The sequence below is a fragment of the Heliangelus exortis genome, chromosome 1, assembly GCF_036169615.1.
Source record: "Heliangelus exortis chromosome 1, bHelExo1.hap1, whole genome shotgun sequence".
NCBI lineage: Eukaryota > Metazoa > Chordata > Aves > Apodiformes > Trochilidae > Heliangelus > Heliangelus exortis.
Window position 1 is genome coordinate 88,717,399 of NC_092422.1, and position 16,036 is coordinate 88,733,434.

At 44.1% G+C, this 16,036-nt stretch overlaps 1 protein-coding gene across 1 annotated transcript in view; it reads right to left on the reverse strand.

The window, feature by feature from the left end:
• The window catches only part of PCP4 (Purkinje cell protein 4), a 52,192-nt gene extending 41,263 nt beyond the window's left edge, over positions 1-10,929 (reverse strand). The window contains exon 1 of the mRNA XM_071752532.1: positions 10,788-10,929. Coding sequence (XP_071608633.1) covers positions 10,788-10,796 — 9 coding nt within the window. The 5' untranslated portion in view covers positions 10,797-10,929. The remainder of the gene's footprint in view (positions 1-10,787) is intronic.
• Positions 10,930-16,036: the final 5,107 nt, after the last annotated feature.

Here is a 16,036-nt window from a genome sequence, read left to right on the forward strand (position 1 = left end):
AAAAATAAATAATCCCATAGTTTAATTGTTTCTGTTGATTATTCCAGTGATGTAGTTGACATCTCTGATCCACAGTTATTGTACAGTAGCAATGGAACAGGCAACAACAGATGGTACCATGGGGAAAAGGCTCTGCAGTTTTGTTCTGGAAACTGAAAATCTGAAATCAGATCAAACGTAGCATGCTCTGTCTCCCTGAGATGTTGCATTACCTCCAAGCAATCTTTGCTCTGCAATGGAGCAAAACATGGAGCAACACTGGTACATCTATGCAGCCTAAATTACAAGTGTTGGCCACCTGTGCAGGTAATAGAAGCAGCTGAAGGCAACAGAGTGTGGCATCTGATTAGGACCAACTCAAACCCGTGGGTATCTGGGAAAAGCATTTCTCTTTAAGTGGTATCTTGGGTATCCTTTAATATTGGCATCCCCAGATAGGAATAGTGCCCTAAGCCAATTAAGGGGTTGGGATCCTTGCCCAGGCATAACATAACTGAATATGGATGGTATTTTTGTAACAAATATTTACTTCATGTTTCATTCTCCCAAACTCTTCTGAAGTTTAGGGTAATTCAATTTGCTGAGCTGCCAACCCAGCTGTAATTGAGTTAGAGGCTGTCTTCAAGGGACAGCTTGTGTTATTAATGACAAAAATCTGCACTGACGAATTGCTTCATATCTGATGATATTGACTATCATTAAAACAAGCTGCTTCTTCCTAGACAACAAAAATTCTGGCATTTTTTCTGTTGGCTTTTTTGGCTTTATTTCCAGTTGCACTATTAGGAAGAAAGTGAGAACTTTTTTTTTTTTTATTTGCCTACACATTTTAGAGGTAAGCAGGTGTTATTACAGTCTGTTATACTGCCCAAGTAACTGGTCAGTGAGATTTTTAAATGGTGTTAATTATGGCAGTTTCCCATTGTCATGCAAAGGAATTTTGTGTCTCCACCCTAGGACAAAGCCTTCTGATTTTCAAGACAACAGCGAGAGGAAGAGGCTAGGGTGTTTATGCCTCAATTACTCCTCAGCCCCCCAGGCAGCCAGACTGGTCACAGAGAGCAACTCAGAGCAGCCCCCCAGCCACCTGCAGTTATGACAGTAACTTCTTTATGGCTATTCCAGGAGCAGGGGAATCACTCGAGTGAGAGCATGCTGCAGCCTTGGCAACACTCTGTACCCAGGGGCTGCTCAGAGAGATGAGGCAAACCTGTTATCTCTGGCTCTGCGCCATGAGAGATTCATCCAGGGGAACCCTGAGCTGGCTGCTGAAGCTCCCTTGAAATGGGGTCTTGCTTGACAGAGGATTTGTCCTGCATTGTTCAAATCTGTATCGGAACTTAACTGCTGAGACTTCAGGGGAGTTATGTTGAAGTGTGATGCAGTTCAGAGCAAAGCAGTCTGAGTACTCAGAGTTTAAACAGCAGCCAAGCAATTAGAAATAATCAGGTCATACTGAGAAGGAAAATGGGCAGGGTGAGACACAAGGTCACCTTGATTATCGGGAATCAGAGACAACAAGCACATACACTCACATACAGGAAGCAGAAGAAAAGCCAGGTCACTAATTCTGTCCAAGAGATGGCAAAAAAATAGGGATTTACATTAATCAGAAGCTCCCAGGACCCTGCAGCTGCCCAGTGTACTTGAGCTTGCTATCAGCTTCATTGTTAATAGCAGAGAAAAAAAATTTTCACTGAGCAGCTCTGGGTAGTTTCCAGGGTCTCTAGCCCCAGGACAGAGCCATCAGGTTACCTGCCCTAAGACTCAAAGCTCTACAGTTCCTACAGTGGAAGTGGAGCAAGTCCATGAGATGTGGCCAGTCAAGTTCAACCAAAGCTCACTCACAATGTTTCAGACCCTCTCACCTCACAAAACTATTTTCCAATTAAAGTTCAGTGAAAATTTGCAGATTTCTCCACTCTACATAATCAGTCACTCCTTCTGCCTTTAGTTTCCCATTTTGCAGCAGGCTGCATTCTACACTTTGTGCCTTGCATATGAAATGAAAGCAAAATGCCACCCAACTAGATATTTTCACCTTATTCATACATGAACATGCCAAACCATCATTCAATACCATTAAAAAAAACCCAAACAAACAATGCTAATGTGCTCCTACAGAAAACAGTAATGCATTCATTTAATATTTGAACATACCCATGCCATGACTAGACCAGAAATAGGTTCCTCAGAAGTTTCATGCACAAAGCCAATAATAACATTCACTTAGATCCAGCTGTGTGATGCCTGATATAGTGCATTCAGAAAAAAATCAATTATTAAAGGCTTAGATGGCATGGTCACAAAAGATACTTCTAGAATTCAGATAATCTGCAGCTTAGTATTTTTGCTGTTTACAACATTAATGCTAGATCCTTTGCTACCAGAGCAGATCCATCCTGTGAGTCCAGTTCCAGGATGGGAATGCACCAGACTTAGTCCAAGCAAATAATACAAGGCAACATTTAGAATAAAAGCCCCATGAAACAGAGACTGTCCTGAAATCTTACTTTGAGAGGTTCAGCTCAATTTGGCTTGGATGCTAGTGCTGTCCAGTAGCTTGCAAATCATGCTGAAGAAATGACAGCTAGCCAAGTCTGACTGGCAACTAAAACTTGGCATGAACTGGCCTGCCTAAGGCATTTGGCTGCCCTGCTTAACTGCAGCACATGTGTGCCAGGACATGCATTTTGAAGTGTGCCAAGCCAACAATGTGTTTGCTCTCTTTTCCAGCTGTAAGAATCTGTCAGATCTGAGTGGAGCAGTGATACCCATGAAGCAACCATGAAGCTCCATGTCTTATTTTTCCACTATGTCATCTGCAGAAAGCTGCCTGCCTAGCCATCTTTTTCCTAGCCTAGACTCTTTTTCCTAGTATGGTCTTCCTTTTCCTCATTCCTACCAAGTTAATGCTTCTAATTTGTAGCAGTTTCAACCCATCTCCCCTTTACCTCACATTTTACTAATACATATTTATAATGTGAGGAACCAGATTTCAGTGTTACTCAGATTTTTTTTTTTTTCCTGAATACCACATAGTATCTCTTAAATTCAAAATTAAAAAGGCATTCTACAGAGTACTTCAATCAGTGTTTAAATCATGTGCTTTAAAAAGTCAACATCCAGACTATTAGGTATTTTAAAACAAAAATTTTATTCTGGAGTTTGAAAGAAGCAAATTTTCTACAAGAGAAATAGACAGCAAGAATCCTATTATAAAATTTTCAGTCTAGGGTATGAAAAGCCCTAGAATTCAAATGAAAGACATGCTGGTACTTTTTATAAAAAATATTTTTCTGTCTCTACCTTTGTTCTATTGCCTCATCTTAACTTGGACTTGAGCAATTTCAAAAGTGTTTCCACACTAACACTCCAGTTCATCTCAGGTAGGCTTCTCTCCTTCATCAGATTATGCTGCAGCTGTCTGAAGTTGGCATTCATGTTGTCTGGAATTATTTGGTTTCTTTTAAAGAAAAGTCCACCTTGGGCTTCCAAAGCCAAACTCCCCCATTCTCTCAAAATAGGGCACAATTTCCACTGACCAAGTCGACCTCACCCCACTGAATACTGAGGGCTTTACTGAAACATGCACAGCTTCTTAGTAGGCACACAAAGGTACAGTAGTAGTATGTAGGTAGGTAGTGACACTGATAAGGACAAATCAGTTGGATACATCTGGCTCAGAAATACCAACTCACTAAAGCCAAACTATCTGTGGGAAAATGCTATGACTTGAAATGCATCTTCTCCTGTAGTCAGAATGCTGCCAACTACTATTTCAATGCCTGGTAATCCCTCTAGTGTTAGATTTATAAAGAACAAAGCATCACCATGGCAGATAGACAGCCAGGTGCCCTGACCAGGAGTACCTGCTGGGTAGCAAGCCTTATTTTGTAGGTCAGAGGACACAGATATGCAAGGCACCCACAGAGATAAGCAAGGAGTACTGCCTGCTTTCCAGCACCCTGCCCAGTGATTCTGAAGCTGTTCAGATCCCTAATTTCCTTCAAAGTTCTCCTCCACTCCTTTTCTTTGAAAAATTGCTGCTTCTATGCAATCCAACTAGCTCCTACTGAAGATGCCGACTTACCAGGACTGTTTCAGCTGTCTCACTGATTCACTCCAGAAGAGCTTACAAACTCTTGTCAAGATTAACAAGCTTTAGCTTAACATGAAATTGTCCTGTTTCCAGGGGTAGCCCTAGTCAGCACTAGCTTGGATATTTCTGGTCTGTGCTCCATCGTTCCCAGAAAAGGTGCAACTAAAATACCTGAAAATATATCTACAGCAGTCTGTACAGCTAGCCAAGATCCCTGCAGGTCTTTCTCCTCCACTTCAGGACTTCTGTTGTGCTGTGGTCCAACACAACCTTGCCCTGATCAAGTGCACAGCACTCCATGACCTTTCCAAGTTTAAACCATTTTAACCTGAAAATTTGGTTCAGGTTTCTCTGGATCTACTATTACAGCTTGCTTTCAGACCTGCGGGCACTATCCAGCAGCTGACTCCACAGCGCAATTAGAATCAAACCTGGTAAGCAAGGAGCAGCAAATCTGAGCTGTTCTGTCACCATCCTTCTGTCAGGCATTTGGACACTAACACTCATGTTAAAGACACTTGCATACATTTTGCAATATGTATAGCTCTGTGCCTCCACACATTAGAAAATATGAAGTCCTCATACATGGTGCCACCCTTATCAGCTTGGTGTCTCAGTCCAGGAATCATTACCATCCATCTCCAACATCAGACAAGGACATCACCTTTCATAGCATTTTTTTCCTTTTGTTTCTTACTTTCAGCTTTAACAAAAGACCTCTAACATCAGTCTACTGTCACAGTACATACAGGATCAGCTGCATCACTGTTTCAGGTCATGTTTCATGCACTATATACCAAGGTGATAAGACCATTCAGCTTCTGTAAAATAATACTTCTCTAAGTGGAAAGACAGTTGAGCTGTGACTAATTTTCAAGGCATGTAGTTAGACGTTTTCATTTCTTCTCTGACTAAATTTTTGCTTTTTTTCCCCAAATTCCATGTTGGTGCATAAATAAGGCTACACTCCACTTGGTATGAACTGATACCTGGTCTCTGTAAGACTTACCCAGCTTACCTTTAAGTAGACTACTTGGGTCTCAGGGAGCAGGGATAAACTCTGACCTCAAATCCTGTCATTAATATCAAGTTTCACAATTCAACTCTTCTGCAGTTGCTCACCCTGAGCTTAGTCTACCCAGACTGCTGTTACTTTTTCTATTAAGAGAAATGCAGCCTTTCTGCTCAGTTTCTTTCTGTTAAAGAAACTAATACTGATTTTCTTAATTAAAATGAGAGGAAGGATGGAAAAAGATTTGTTAGTTACAATTTGACCTTTTTTATTTAGAAACCAAATGTCCAAGTGATTGAAGAAAAAAACAACACCTTTTCTTAGAAAGAGGGGAATGTATGTTATTCATCTTCATTACAAGATCCTATGCCTCACAGAGAAGAAAGCATTTCGTGCCCCAGTGAATTTAAGACCCTGTTACATCTGACAGCCTGAAGAAAGGCACAGCTTTCCTCTGATGCATGCAGCCTTCTCACAGTCCTCTTCAGCCAAGAAAGGGATGTCTTATGATTTACATACCCAGTGCCTAGGTCTAGCCAGTCTATTACAAGTTCTGTAGCAAAGACAAAGAGGTGAAACATCTAAATATTTCACACATTACCCAGGTCATCCTTAAAAAAAATAGGCATAAAACCCAGTAAAAAACAGTGGCCTGGAAATCAAGTATTTTATTGAATTCAATAAGAAACCCACCCAGCAAACTTTCATAAGGCCACCACTGCTCCTGTTAAAGTTAACTGCTACTATATATATAGCACGTTGCTAGATTAATTAGGTCCTGATCATGAGAGTGTTGGAAGATGACTTATAAACTTGCCAATGCATTGCAAATGTAGGGATATTGGAATAGAAACTATATGGCTTTGCATGTTCTATTATGAAGTACTGCAGTAGAAAGGTTGGAGTTTTCCTATAAATGCATCAGTTTCTGCTTTAAGTTACTCTTTTACAGGGAAACATGGCATCTGAAGCACCTATTTAAGCTAACTGCCCTTTAAAGTGTTGTATTGTTTGAAGCACTTGGCATTCTAGCTGTTGCAATAAAACCAGCATGCTTCTTTCTAAAGAGTACATATGCCAGGCTCACCAAATTAAGATCAATTTCCAACATTACTTCCAAGTGCTATTTTAGAAGATGCTTGATCCCATTGAAACCACACTGATGGAAGGAGTGGTCAAAGGGACAGATCTAAACTTACTGTTCTCCCTTCTTCCTCTTTTTTTTTTTTTTTTTTTTTTTGAGCTGCAACTTACTCCTCAGCTAATAAATAGATGTGAGCTGAAATGAAAAGCTGATGTTCATGTGCCTTCTCTGTCCCACCTCTACCCTGTAACAGCTGCAGTTTCCTCCTCCACGATGCCACATTCTTCTTAGATCTACACTGTTCTGTACCTATTGTGGGTATAAGCTCGATGAGGTTAGCAGTTGAGGGCACACTATACCTGTTATCTACTTCCAGAATGGCTCCCATAAGACAAGTGGCAGGCTCAGACACCCCTCAGGACTGCAAACAGCTGCAAACACCACACTAGGGAACAGCTATTTTGAGGAAACTGTTTGTTTCCCCTCTACAAACACCAGATCTTTGCTTTAGTACTATCAGGATTATTGGTGTACAATCCTGAATTCAGCATTTAAACACATCTGGTTCTAAAATGCTAAATACCATTTCAGTGGAAGAGATTCAACTGAACCAAGGAGAGCAAATTCTAGAAGCCCAGTTTTTCAACTTAACTGCCTGAAGCAGCCACATTTCAGGCAGAAGCCTCCGTGTATGGCCACTCCTTTTCTAACAGCCTCCTGGTGATCACACTTGTCCAGAATGAGACATGTTCAAGTTTTCCCTGTCTGCAGCACATTCCTCATAAATGTCCTGCAAACACCCCTATTACAGATGCCACATGGCACCCTTCATGATCCTTCTGAAGGTAGACAGAACAGTTGCTACATGATTCAAGAGCCCAGAGACAATATAAGCCAAAGAAACACAACCAGCTTTAGCTAAAGGAAGAAACAAGATCAGGTGTTCTTTGCATTCAAAGCCTGACAAAACCCCCTGCATTTATACAGCAATCAAGTCCCCAGCCTCTCCAACTAAGAGACCTAGGCACTCTAAATAGAGTGAAACTCCCAACAGTTCTCTCCTGTTTTACAAATTTAATGTGCCTGATTGGCTGATGCCTATTTCAAACAGAGCTAAAATATTCTTGCAACAGTATGGTAGCTAGGCTTCTCCTAATACAAAGCTGCTTGCTCAAATCCTACCTTAGGTGGTGCCCATCAGCATGCTGACAATCAGTAGAGCACTTCACTCACATTGTGTAAGGCTCCTCCAATTCAAGTTCTAAAATCAGAGGTGCCTCAGGCAAGCAGGCTGATTAGGTGGTTTTCCTGAATGGCTTTTCCAAAGTCAGGCTTACCTAAGTAAAACCCTAAACCTGAACTCCTCCCCTACCCCAGCAATAACACTCTGAACATTTAATATCAAAAGGAAACAAACGCAGCAACAAGGCAACCTCTACAGTTACCATTTTAAATGCCTGCCTCCTTACACTTGTGATTCACCCCAAACCACTGAAGCAGCATGCAATGCTGCAACCCCACCCACTTTAGGTGTGCTCCTTCCCAAGTCTCCAGACCTTACTCCCGATGACAGTAAGGATCATTCAACACAGGAGGCAAGAGTGGCAGTGACTGCTGGAAAAATGTTTGTGATTATATGCTTCTTGAAAATGTTTGTTCCAGAGGAGTACTGGTCACTGTGACCAGACATCATCTGCAACGTGTCTGATAGTTAAGCGGCTGCTAAGACGACAGGATTCCCTGTGGTGAATCAAGTTTATGCCTGTTAGGAGTCTAGAGGCTCACTGGTTGAACTGCTGGCTATGAATAGCTATTTTGTATTTGTCTATCACCTCATTAGTCAAATTTGCTTCCCCCAGGTCTTCCTGTGTGACCAGAGACCTTTAACGGAAGAAGGGCTGCATCTCATGGGGGCTCACTGACAGTAGATGGTATTTTCCAGCATGGCCCTTTCCTCTAGGCTCATTAAAAATAAACACCTGGAGGCCTGAAGAAAAGAATCCTCTGTTATTTGAAGACAGACTTTCAAACCTACTTCAACACCTAAAAATTATTTCAATATATGGTGAGAAGTTTCCCATACAGTTAAGTGATCTATCTGCCACCAAAACCAAGCACCTGGAAGCACTAATTGCATGTTTTGCAATGCTACTGAGTAAACTCTTACACCTCACGTTCCCTGTAACTAGTTACTGCAGGGCCAGCCTTCTGCCCAGCAGACAGAGCATCCTAAATGCATTTTCAGACAAAAATCACAGATGAAGTAAAAAAACCCGGGACTTTTTTTTAGAAAAGTTCATTATCATTCCTGACAAAAATAAGTGCTAGAAAATAGAAGAGTACCACAAGCAAAGCTCAGCTTTCTCCACCAGGAGACCAGTAATCACTGCCTATAAGCAGGAAAAAAAAAAAGTTAGTTTTGCTTGAACCAGCGAAGAATCCATGCAATGTCTCAAATAATTTAAGGGGTATGAAAGCTCTCTTCAAACATCTCTGCAACTGCATTTCTAGCTCTACTCAAAGCCTAACAATTCTAAACGTAAAGCCCAAAACCTTTCCGCCCTCCCAACACCATTCCGTTTGGGATAATCTTTTGATGGCTCTAGATGAGCCTCTTTTCAATCACCCTCCCCTCCGATTTTCCAGCAGATTAAAACAAAATAAAAACATTTTTCAGTTACAGCATTACAAGTGAAATCCACCAAGACTCCCATCCAAATACAGCAAACAGATGTTTAAGGAGCTTGCTTTCCACAAATCTTTTTTGCCTCATTTTTTAGACAAGAGTCTTGCAGTGAGATGGTTTGGGGTGGTACAGTTGCTTTCATCTGCATTTTCAAAAAAAAAAAAAAATCTTTTGAGAATGGTTGATAGGCAAGTAACAGTGAGCAAGCTTTTCTTCACTGTAGCTGTGACTGATAAACTCTCCAGCTTTGAAGACACTGAGTGCAGTGCTAAGTGTCACTTACACAGAGCTTGGTGCTGCACAAGAGAAAGAGACATTTCCAGCTCAGTGTTTGCTAGGAATGCTGTTCTGTGAAGGCACAAGGAAGTGTATCAGAGAACTCCTGGGCTGGAATTATAGGTGATCTGGACGTTAATCAGGACTTTAAAAATCCACAAGGCAAGCAATCTGATTCAAACTAAGAAGGGTTAATTACTGAGCAAATACAACCCGGCAGGGGGTTTAACAAAAGACTGCCTTGTACAGCTACATTAAGAAGAACAGTATTAACCAAGATTTTTCCCTGAACACTGTCCTTAAGGAGTACAATAACATTGTTGCTTCACACAGAACACTTCAGCTAGCTCGGGTGGGCAAAGGGACAGTGAGTGGGAAAAAAACCCACACTGCATGAAGTCTGTCCAGTTAATACAAATAAAGTCATCAGCCAAGGAGAGGTCACAGAGCTTGATGCATTACACCTGGACTGCCTGATCTCTGCAAATGACAGAAAGCACGGTGAGAATTTCCTCTGCTCTTCCCCTTCAGCCTGACCTGCAAGCCAAGATGCAAGCTTCTCCTCACAAACCCGAGCTTCACACCATGCTCCAACATTACTCTGTCTCGGGTTTACACCTCCTCTAAATATACAGCAGCTGTACAAGAAGTCAAAACTTAGTTGGTGTCACCCTCAATTTCAGTCTTGCCACTAAGAAAGGAATTTGTTAATGAAGCTGCAGGTCTTTCATAAAAGGAGGCAGCCTCCAATAAACAAGTGTTGGGTAAAGGGAAAGTACAGGTGTCTCCACCGACTGTCAAACAAAGAACTGCAGTAGAGAATGTGGGATCTGCCAGACTTACCTGCCTGGCATATGGCTGACTACACTGTCAAGTAGTCGTCGTACCTGACACTTTTAATAAAAATACTAGTTTGCACCAGAGAACTTTTCCACAGTAAAAACAAACAAACAAACAAACAAACAAAAAACAGCCAAACCAAAACACAAGTGAGAATTTTCAGCTTTATTTATTTACGAGTAGAAGGGATCCTTACATGTTCGGCACGGTTCACATTCTTTCCTTAATTGTAATCCTCATGACACTACTTATGAAGTCTACATCAGCAACCAACTATGAACAGGGCATTTTTTCCACGAGCTCCAGCAGATAACTTCCCCACAAACAACCAAATCCGCACAGCAAAGCAACAAAACAAAAAAAACCTTTCAATTATCAGGAGGTTTTAATAAGCATATCCTCCACTGAGGCACATGGTCCTTCAAGGGGCACAGTATTGCCTCGTTTTATGCTTCGAAGAAGCACACACCTGCTTATCAGAAGACAGGGTTCAAACAGAAGCTACCTTATTTCAGATTCCCCACCCAGCAAAGCGACACCTCTCAGATCTCAATACAATCCATCCTCACCGGCTCCCCAGCCAGGGCATCACCGGTCCCCTCCCTTTAGGACAGGGACAGTTATCTTCAACCCCAAGCGCAGCCCCACACTCCAACCCTGCCAGGACGTTTTACGAGGGGCTAAGCAGGTGTGTTCCCCCCCCCTCGCAGCCCCCCCCCCGAGAAGCCGCCGCTACCGCCGCCCCAACGGCCACCCTCGCGCGCGCGCGCGCCCAACGGCCGCTCACCTCGCTCATGTCGCGCGGCAGCCCGACTCGCGGCAGCCCAGCTCGCGGCACCCACCCAGCACAGCGCTACCGCCGCCCCGCGCCGCGCGCCCGTTAAGAAGCGGCGCCCCGCGCCCAGCCGGGCCCGCGCCAGCCAATGAGCGCCGCGCCCGCGCTCGAGCCCCCTCGCGCCCCCCACCCCTCCTCTCTCCAACCCCTCCCCATTACGAGAGCGAGCGGCGCCCCCTGGCGGCCACGGCGGCTCAACCGCCCGCAGGAGCCGCAGCGGCTGAGGGAGCCCCCGGGATGGGGGGTGTGGGGGTGGAAGATGGGGGAGGGGGGGCGGGTGTCCCTTGTCCCTTGTCCCTTGCCCCGCAGCGCCGGGAAGCAGCCGCCGCTTCCCTCCTCCCCCTCGGGTTGAGCGAGCGTGGCCGAGGTTTTGCCGCGGGAGCCCCGTTCGTCCTCAGAAAGCAGTGGTGCGGGTAGCGGGAGCGCCGCTGTCGCCAAAGGCCCCGCGGGAGGAGCGCACCCCGCTTTTTGTTGGGGGGTGGAGGTAGAGGCGTAGGGAGGGTCCCGGTCCCCACCGAGGGAGGCAGCTTCTCCAGTCTGGGAGCTGGGGCCCTGTTCGGGATGGGAGCGGCCCTTCTGATAACGTGTTCTGGAGGCAGCCTGAAAATGTGCGTTGTTAGTGTGAACAGAGCGGGTTAAATAGTCAAATTTTGGAGCCTCTGTCCCCCACCTGGTTTTGTTCATTCTTTATTACTGTGGAGCTCAGCAAAGCCATCCTGCGAGGCTACCTGGCTGCCATTTCTGCTGAAATACATAGTGTTTCTTCATCTAGATGCTCACATAGATATATGAAAAAGAGTCCTTTCGATAATTTTTCTGAACTAAGAATTAAAACTTTGGAAAGTGTGCCGTTGCACTCCAGCATCTATCTTTTGATGGAACACAATTACTATCTTTGGCAATACACATTCAGATGCTCTGACTCATGTTTCTGTGAAAAAATATACATTCAGTTTGCCCCAAGAATGCATTCTACACCCTCATATTTTTTTCCCAAATAAATAAAAAAAAAAAGTTAACACGTTATTTTGGAGAGCCCAAGAAGCTTGCCAAACCTCTACACTTTCAGGGACTGCCTTGCAGAAGCCTCCATCAAAATCCGTGTGCAGGGCCAGCCTGAATAAAGATAGTGATATTAATTTGATGAGACCTTTATGGAAAACACCTTTCCTGCTCGAGATGCAGAGGCACAGGCACTGCAGGGTCACCTTCCCATAGCACCCCTCAGCAGATGTGCGGTGACAAAGGGGCACACAAAGCCCTCCCTTTGCTGTCACTGCTGCCATAGTTTCAGTCTTCTTCTGCCTCAACACTGTCCTGGCCCCTGCCTGGCTGTTCTGTCCTTCCAGAGCTCCTCTCCAGCAGGAGCAGGCTGGGCTTCTCCTCCTGAAGATGAGGAAGCTCCACAGGCAATGGAACCAGGGACAATGCCCAGATGTGTAGGGATGGGATCAGGAGAGATAAGAAACAGCTGGAGCTGAATATAGCAAGGGATGTGGAGAATGATAAGAAGGCCCCTGTACTCAGCGCTGGTGAGGCCACACCTCGAGTACTGTGTCCAGTTCTGGGCCCCTCAGTTTAGGAAGGATATCGAGGTCCTGGAGCAGGTCCAAAGGAGGGCAACCAGGCTGGTGAAGAGACTTGAGCACAGATCCTATGAGGAGAGGCTGAGGGAGCTGGGGCTGTTCAGCCTGGAGAAGAGGAGGCTCAGGGGAGACCTCATCACTCTCTACAACTCCCTGAAAGGAGGGGGTAGCCAGGGGGGGGTTGGTCTCTTTTCCCAGGCAACTCTCAGCAAGACAAGAGGGTATGGTCTCAAGTTGTGCCAGGGGAGGTTTAGGTTGGACATTAGAAAGAATTTCTTTACTGAGAGGGTGATCAAGCATTGGAATGGGCTGCCCCGGGAAGTGGTGGATTCTCCGTCCCTGGAGATATTTAAAAAGAGACTGGATGTGGCACTCAGTGCCATGGTCTGGTAACTGCAGCGGGAGTGGATCAAGGGTTGGACTTGATGATCTCTGAGGTCCCTTCCAACCCAGCCAATTCTATGATTCTATGATTCTATGAAGGGCTTCAACATGTATGTTGGCCAGAAAAGGAAGGTTAAAGAAAATGTACACCCCCCAGCCCCCTGTTAATAAAACAGAAGAGCTGGTGACAACAATCATGGAGAAGACTGAGGTACTCAACAAATCATTTCCCTCAATTTTTAATGGTAAAGTGTCTTCCCACACCCCTCAAGCCCCTGAACTTCAATTCAGGGACTGGCAGGATGAAGTCCCTTGCCCTGAATGTGATGATCAGGTTTGAGACGCCCTGAAGAGCCTGAACATACACAAGTCCATGGGAGTTGACAAGATGTATCCCAAGGCCTTGGGGGGATTGGCTGATGTAGTTGCCAAGCCACTCTCCAGAATATTTGAAAAGCCATAGCAGTCAGGCAAAGTCCCCAGTGCCCAGAGAAAGAGAAATACCACACCCATTTTAAAAAATTATAAGGACCCTGAGCAGTCAGTCTTACTTCTGTGGCCAGTAAGATCTGTGAGCAAAATCCTTTTGGAATACATGGCAAACTATATGTTAGGCAGGGAAATTACCAGAAACAGCCAACAGGGCTTCACCAAGGGCAAATCATGCCTGACTAATGGAGTGGCCTTCTAGAATGGAGTGGCTGCAGCAGTGGATAAGGGAAGAGCTACAGATGCCATGCATCTGGACTTATATAAGGCCTTTGATGTGGTCCCCCACCACATTCTTGCTGCTAAATTAGAAAAAACTTTGGTTTGGTGGATAGATCATTAGGTGGATAGGAAATTGGCTGGATGACAATTTCTAAAGATTTCTAGTCAGTAGGTCTATATCCAGGAGGAATTCAGTAATGAGTAGTGACCCTTGGGGATCTGTACTGGGACCAGTGCTATTTAATATCTCCATTAACAACGTGGTGGGATCAAGGGCACCCTCAGCAAATTTGCATATGACACCAAGCTGAGTGGTGCAGTTGATTTGCTTGAAGAAGAGATGCCATCCAGTGGGACCTTGACAGGCTTGAGGCGTGGGCCCATGGTGAACCTCATGAAGTCCAACAAGGCCAAGTGTGATGTCTTCAACAGAGCAACCCCTGTAGCAATAAAAGCTATAAATAAATTGATTGAGAGAAATCCTGTGGGGAAGTACTTGGGGGTACTGGTGGATGAAAAGCTGGACACGAGCCAGCAATCCATTCATATCCATTTACTTGGACTGATAAATATGTTATATCAGCTCAGAAGTCTGACCAGTGACTTGTGGGCAAAAATATAATGCTAAATGATGATTTACCCTTGTTTTGGGGAAACTTGCTGTCGTTCTTCTCAGCCACCGATGTCATTGCTCGCCTAAGCCAGCCCCTGGGACTTCCATGTCCATGATTCCAGTCATCTCAGTCTCCAGGGAAATAGAAGCAGGGAGTTTTTTCTGCAGCTTCAGGAGTGTCAGTACAGTGAAAGGACCCAAAGTAAATATAATGAAGTTTAGCCCTAAAGAAGCTTTGTATTCTGTGACAATGTTTTCCAGTGAAAAGTAGTTGTAGGTACATTGTCAGAATATGGATACTTACTATGGATACTAATGCAGGAGTACCATTGGTCTCTCAGATTATGAGTAAAAGACTCAATGATAACATAAATTATTAAAGGGGTATTTCTGCCCAAAGGGTTCACAAACATATGGTAAGTGATACAGACCTCTGAGAGAAAATCTTCTCATTTCCCATTGACACTTGTAGGAGTCCTATTGGTTTCACTCTTCATCATCAAAATAAACTTGTCAAAATCAAGCAGAAAATCTGAGGATAATCCAGGCTGTACTCCACTGTGCACAGAGAAGCACTTTATGAGAGAAGACTTTCCACACTAGACTCAGCAGGAGAACATAAAATGTCTTCATTTTCTGACCTGTTTTGAGGGGTTCACAGCTTTTAGGAGAGGCACACTGGGAGAGCACACTGAGCTCCACATGGGGAAGCCCAGAGTTCTCATAGCACTCAGCTCCATACCCTCACTGCATTGCTCTCCCACTGCAGAACATCCCTGCAGCACCAGTTCAGTACCTGGGCACTGGATTGACGTGAGCTGTCATTCTGAGGGATGAGCTGCAGATTAGCTAGGGGGAGAAGTGGAGAAGGGTGGCAATCCATCCCTTCTTGGGGCCTTATGTTAAATTTCAGTTCATAGCCAGCTGCCGCTCTTTTCAAATACATCGTGGTCTCTTTTTCTAAACCAATAATGCTGATGGTGATGGCAGTGCCCCACATGAAATGAGTTTCTACTCTGAGAGCAATATATACTGCATATACTGCAATATGCAGTGGCAGCATAAGATGCATAAACCACCCTCAGACAGGCTCCTGAGTGAGAACAGGACTCCCCTGTCCCTGATGAAAGCCCTTCACCAGCTGAGGTGCATCTGTTCTCTGTCTCCCTCTGAACAAATCTTGTTGTGTACCTCTCACATTTGCATATACCCTGGAGAATACTTCCATAGCCAAAATGTAGATATAAAGCGGGGACTGAAATGTCTAAGTTCCTCTCCTACCTCTTAGTGTGGACCGAGTGAACGTAGTATCTCTTGAGCATACACACTCACAGACACACAGATACATCCGAATCTTGAGTGCAACCTTAGCTCTGACATTTTAATTTTTGAGCAAGTTTAGCTTGACATATCTTGAGTTATGTAAATTCAGCAGCAACTTGAATTTTTCAGAAAGAACTTAGAATAAAAACAACTCTAGTATTTGTTTTGTTTATATTCTGCATTTCTGCTGACAGATGACACCGGGGTTTAGTTTTCTAGTATCCCTTTGCTGGCAGATTTTCTGACCTGTGGCAACTTTTTAATTTAAAGGTGTCCCAAAGCTCACCTTTTACTTAAGTGCACAGCTAAATAATGATGCTTTTAAATAGAGAACATGTTCTAAGCTAATCTATTTTCAAGAGCTGTTATATTCTGAAAATCTGCTATTAAAATACCACCTTCTTATTCATCATGTGTATGCTCTCTATGTGCTCCATCTTGTCTGCTGACATATAAGTACAATTTTACTGAATTTTACTCCCACTTACCTGAAAGGCTCATCAGAGAACATCTGAGATGCATCCTGAAGCAGAAAGCATAACAGGCTTCCAAGGAGATTCACCTGTGCAAGGAGACTGTAAACA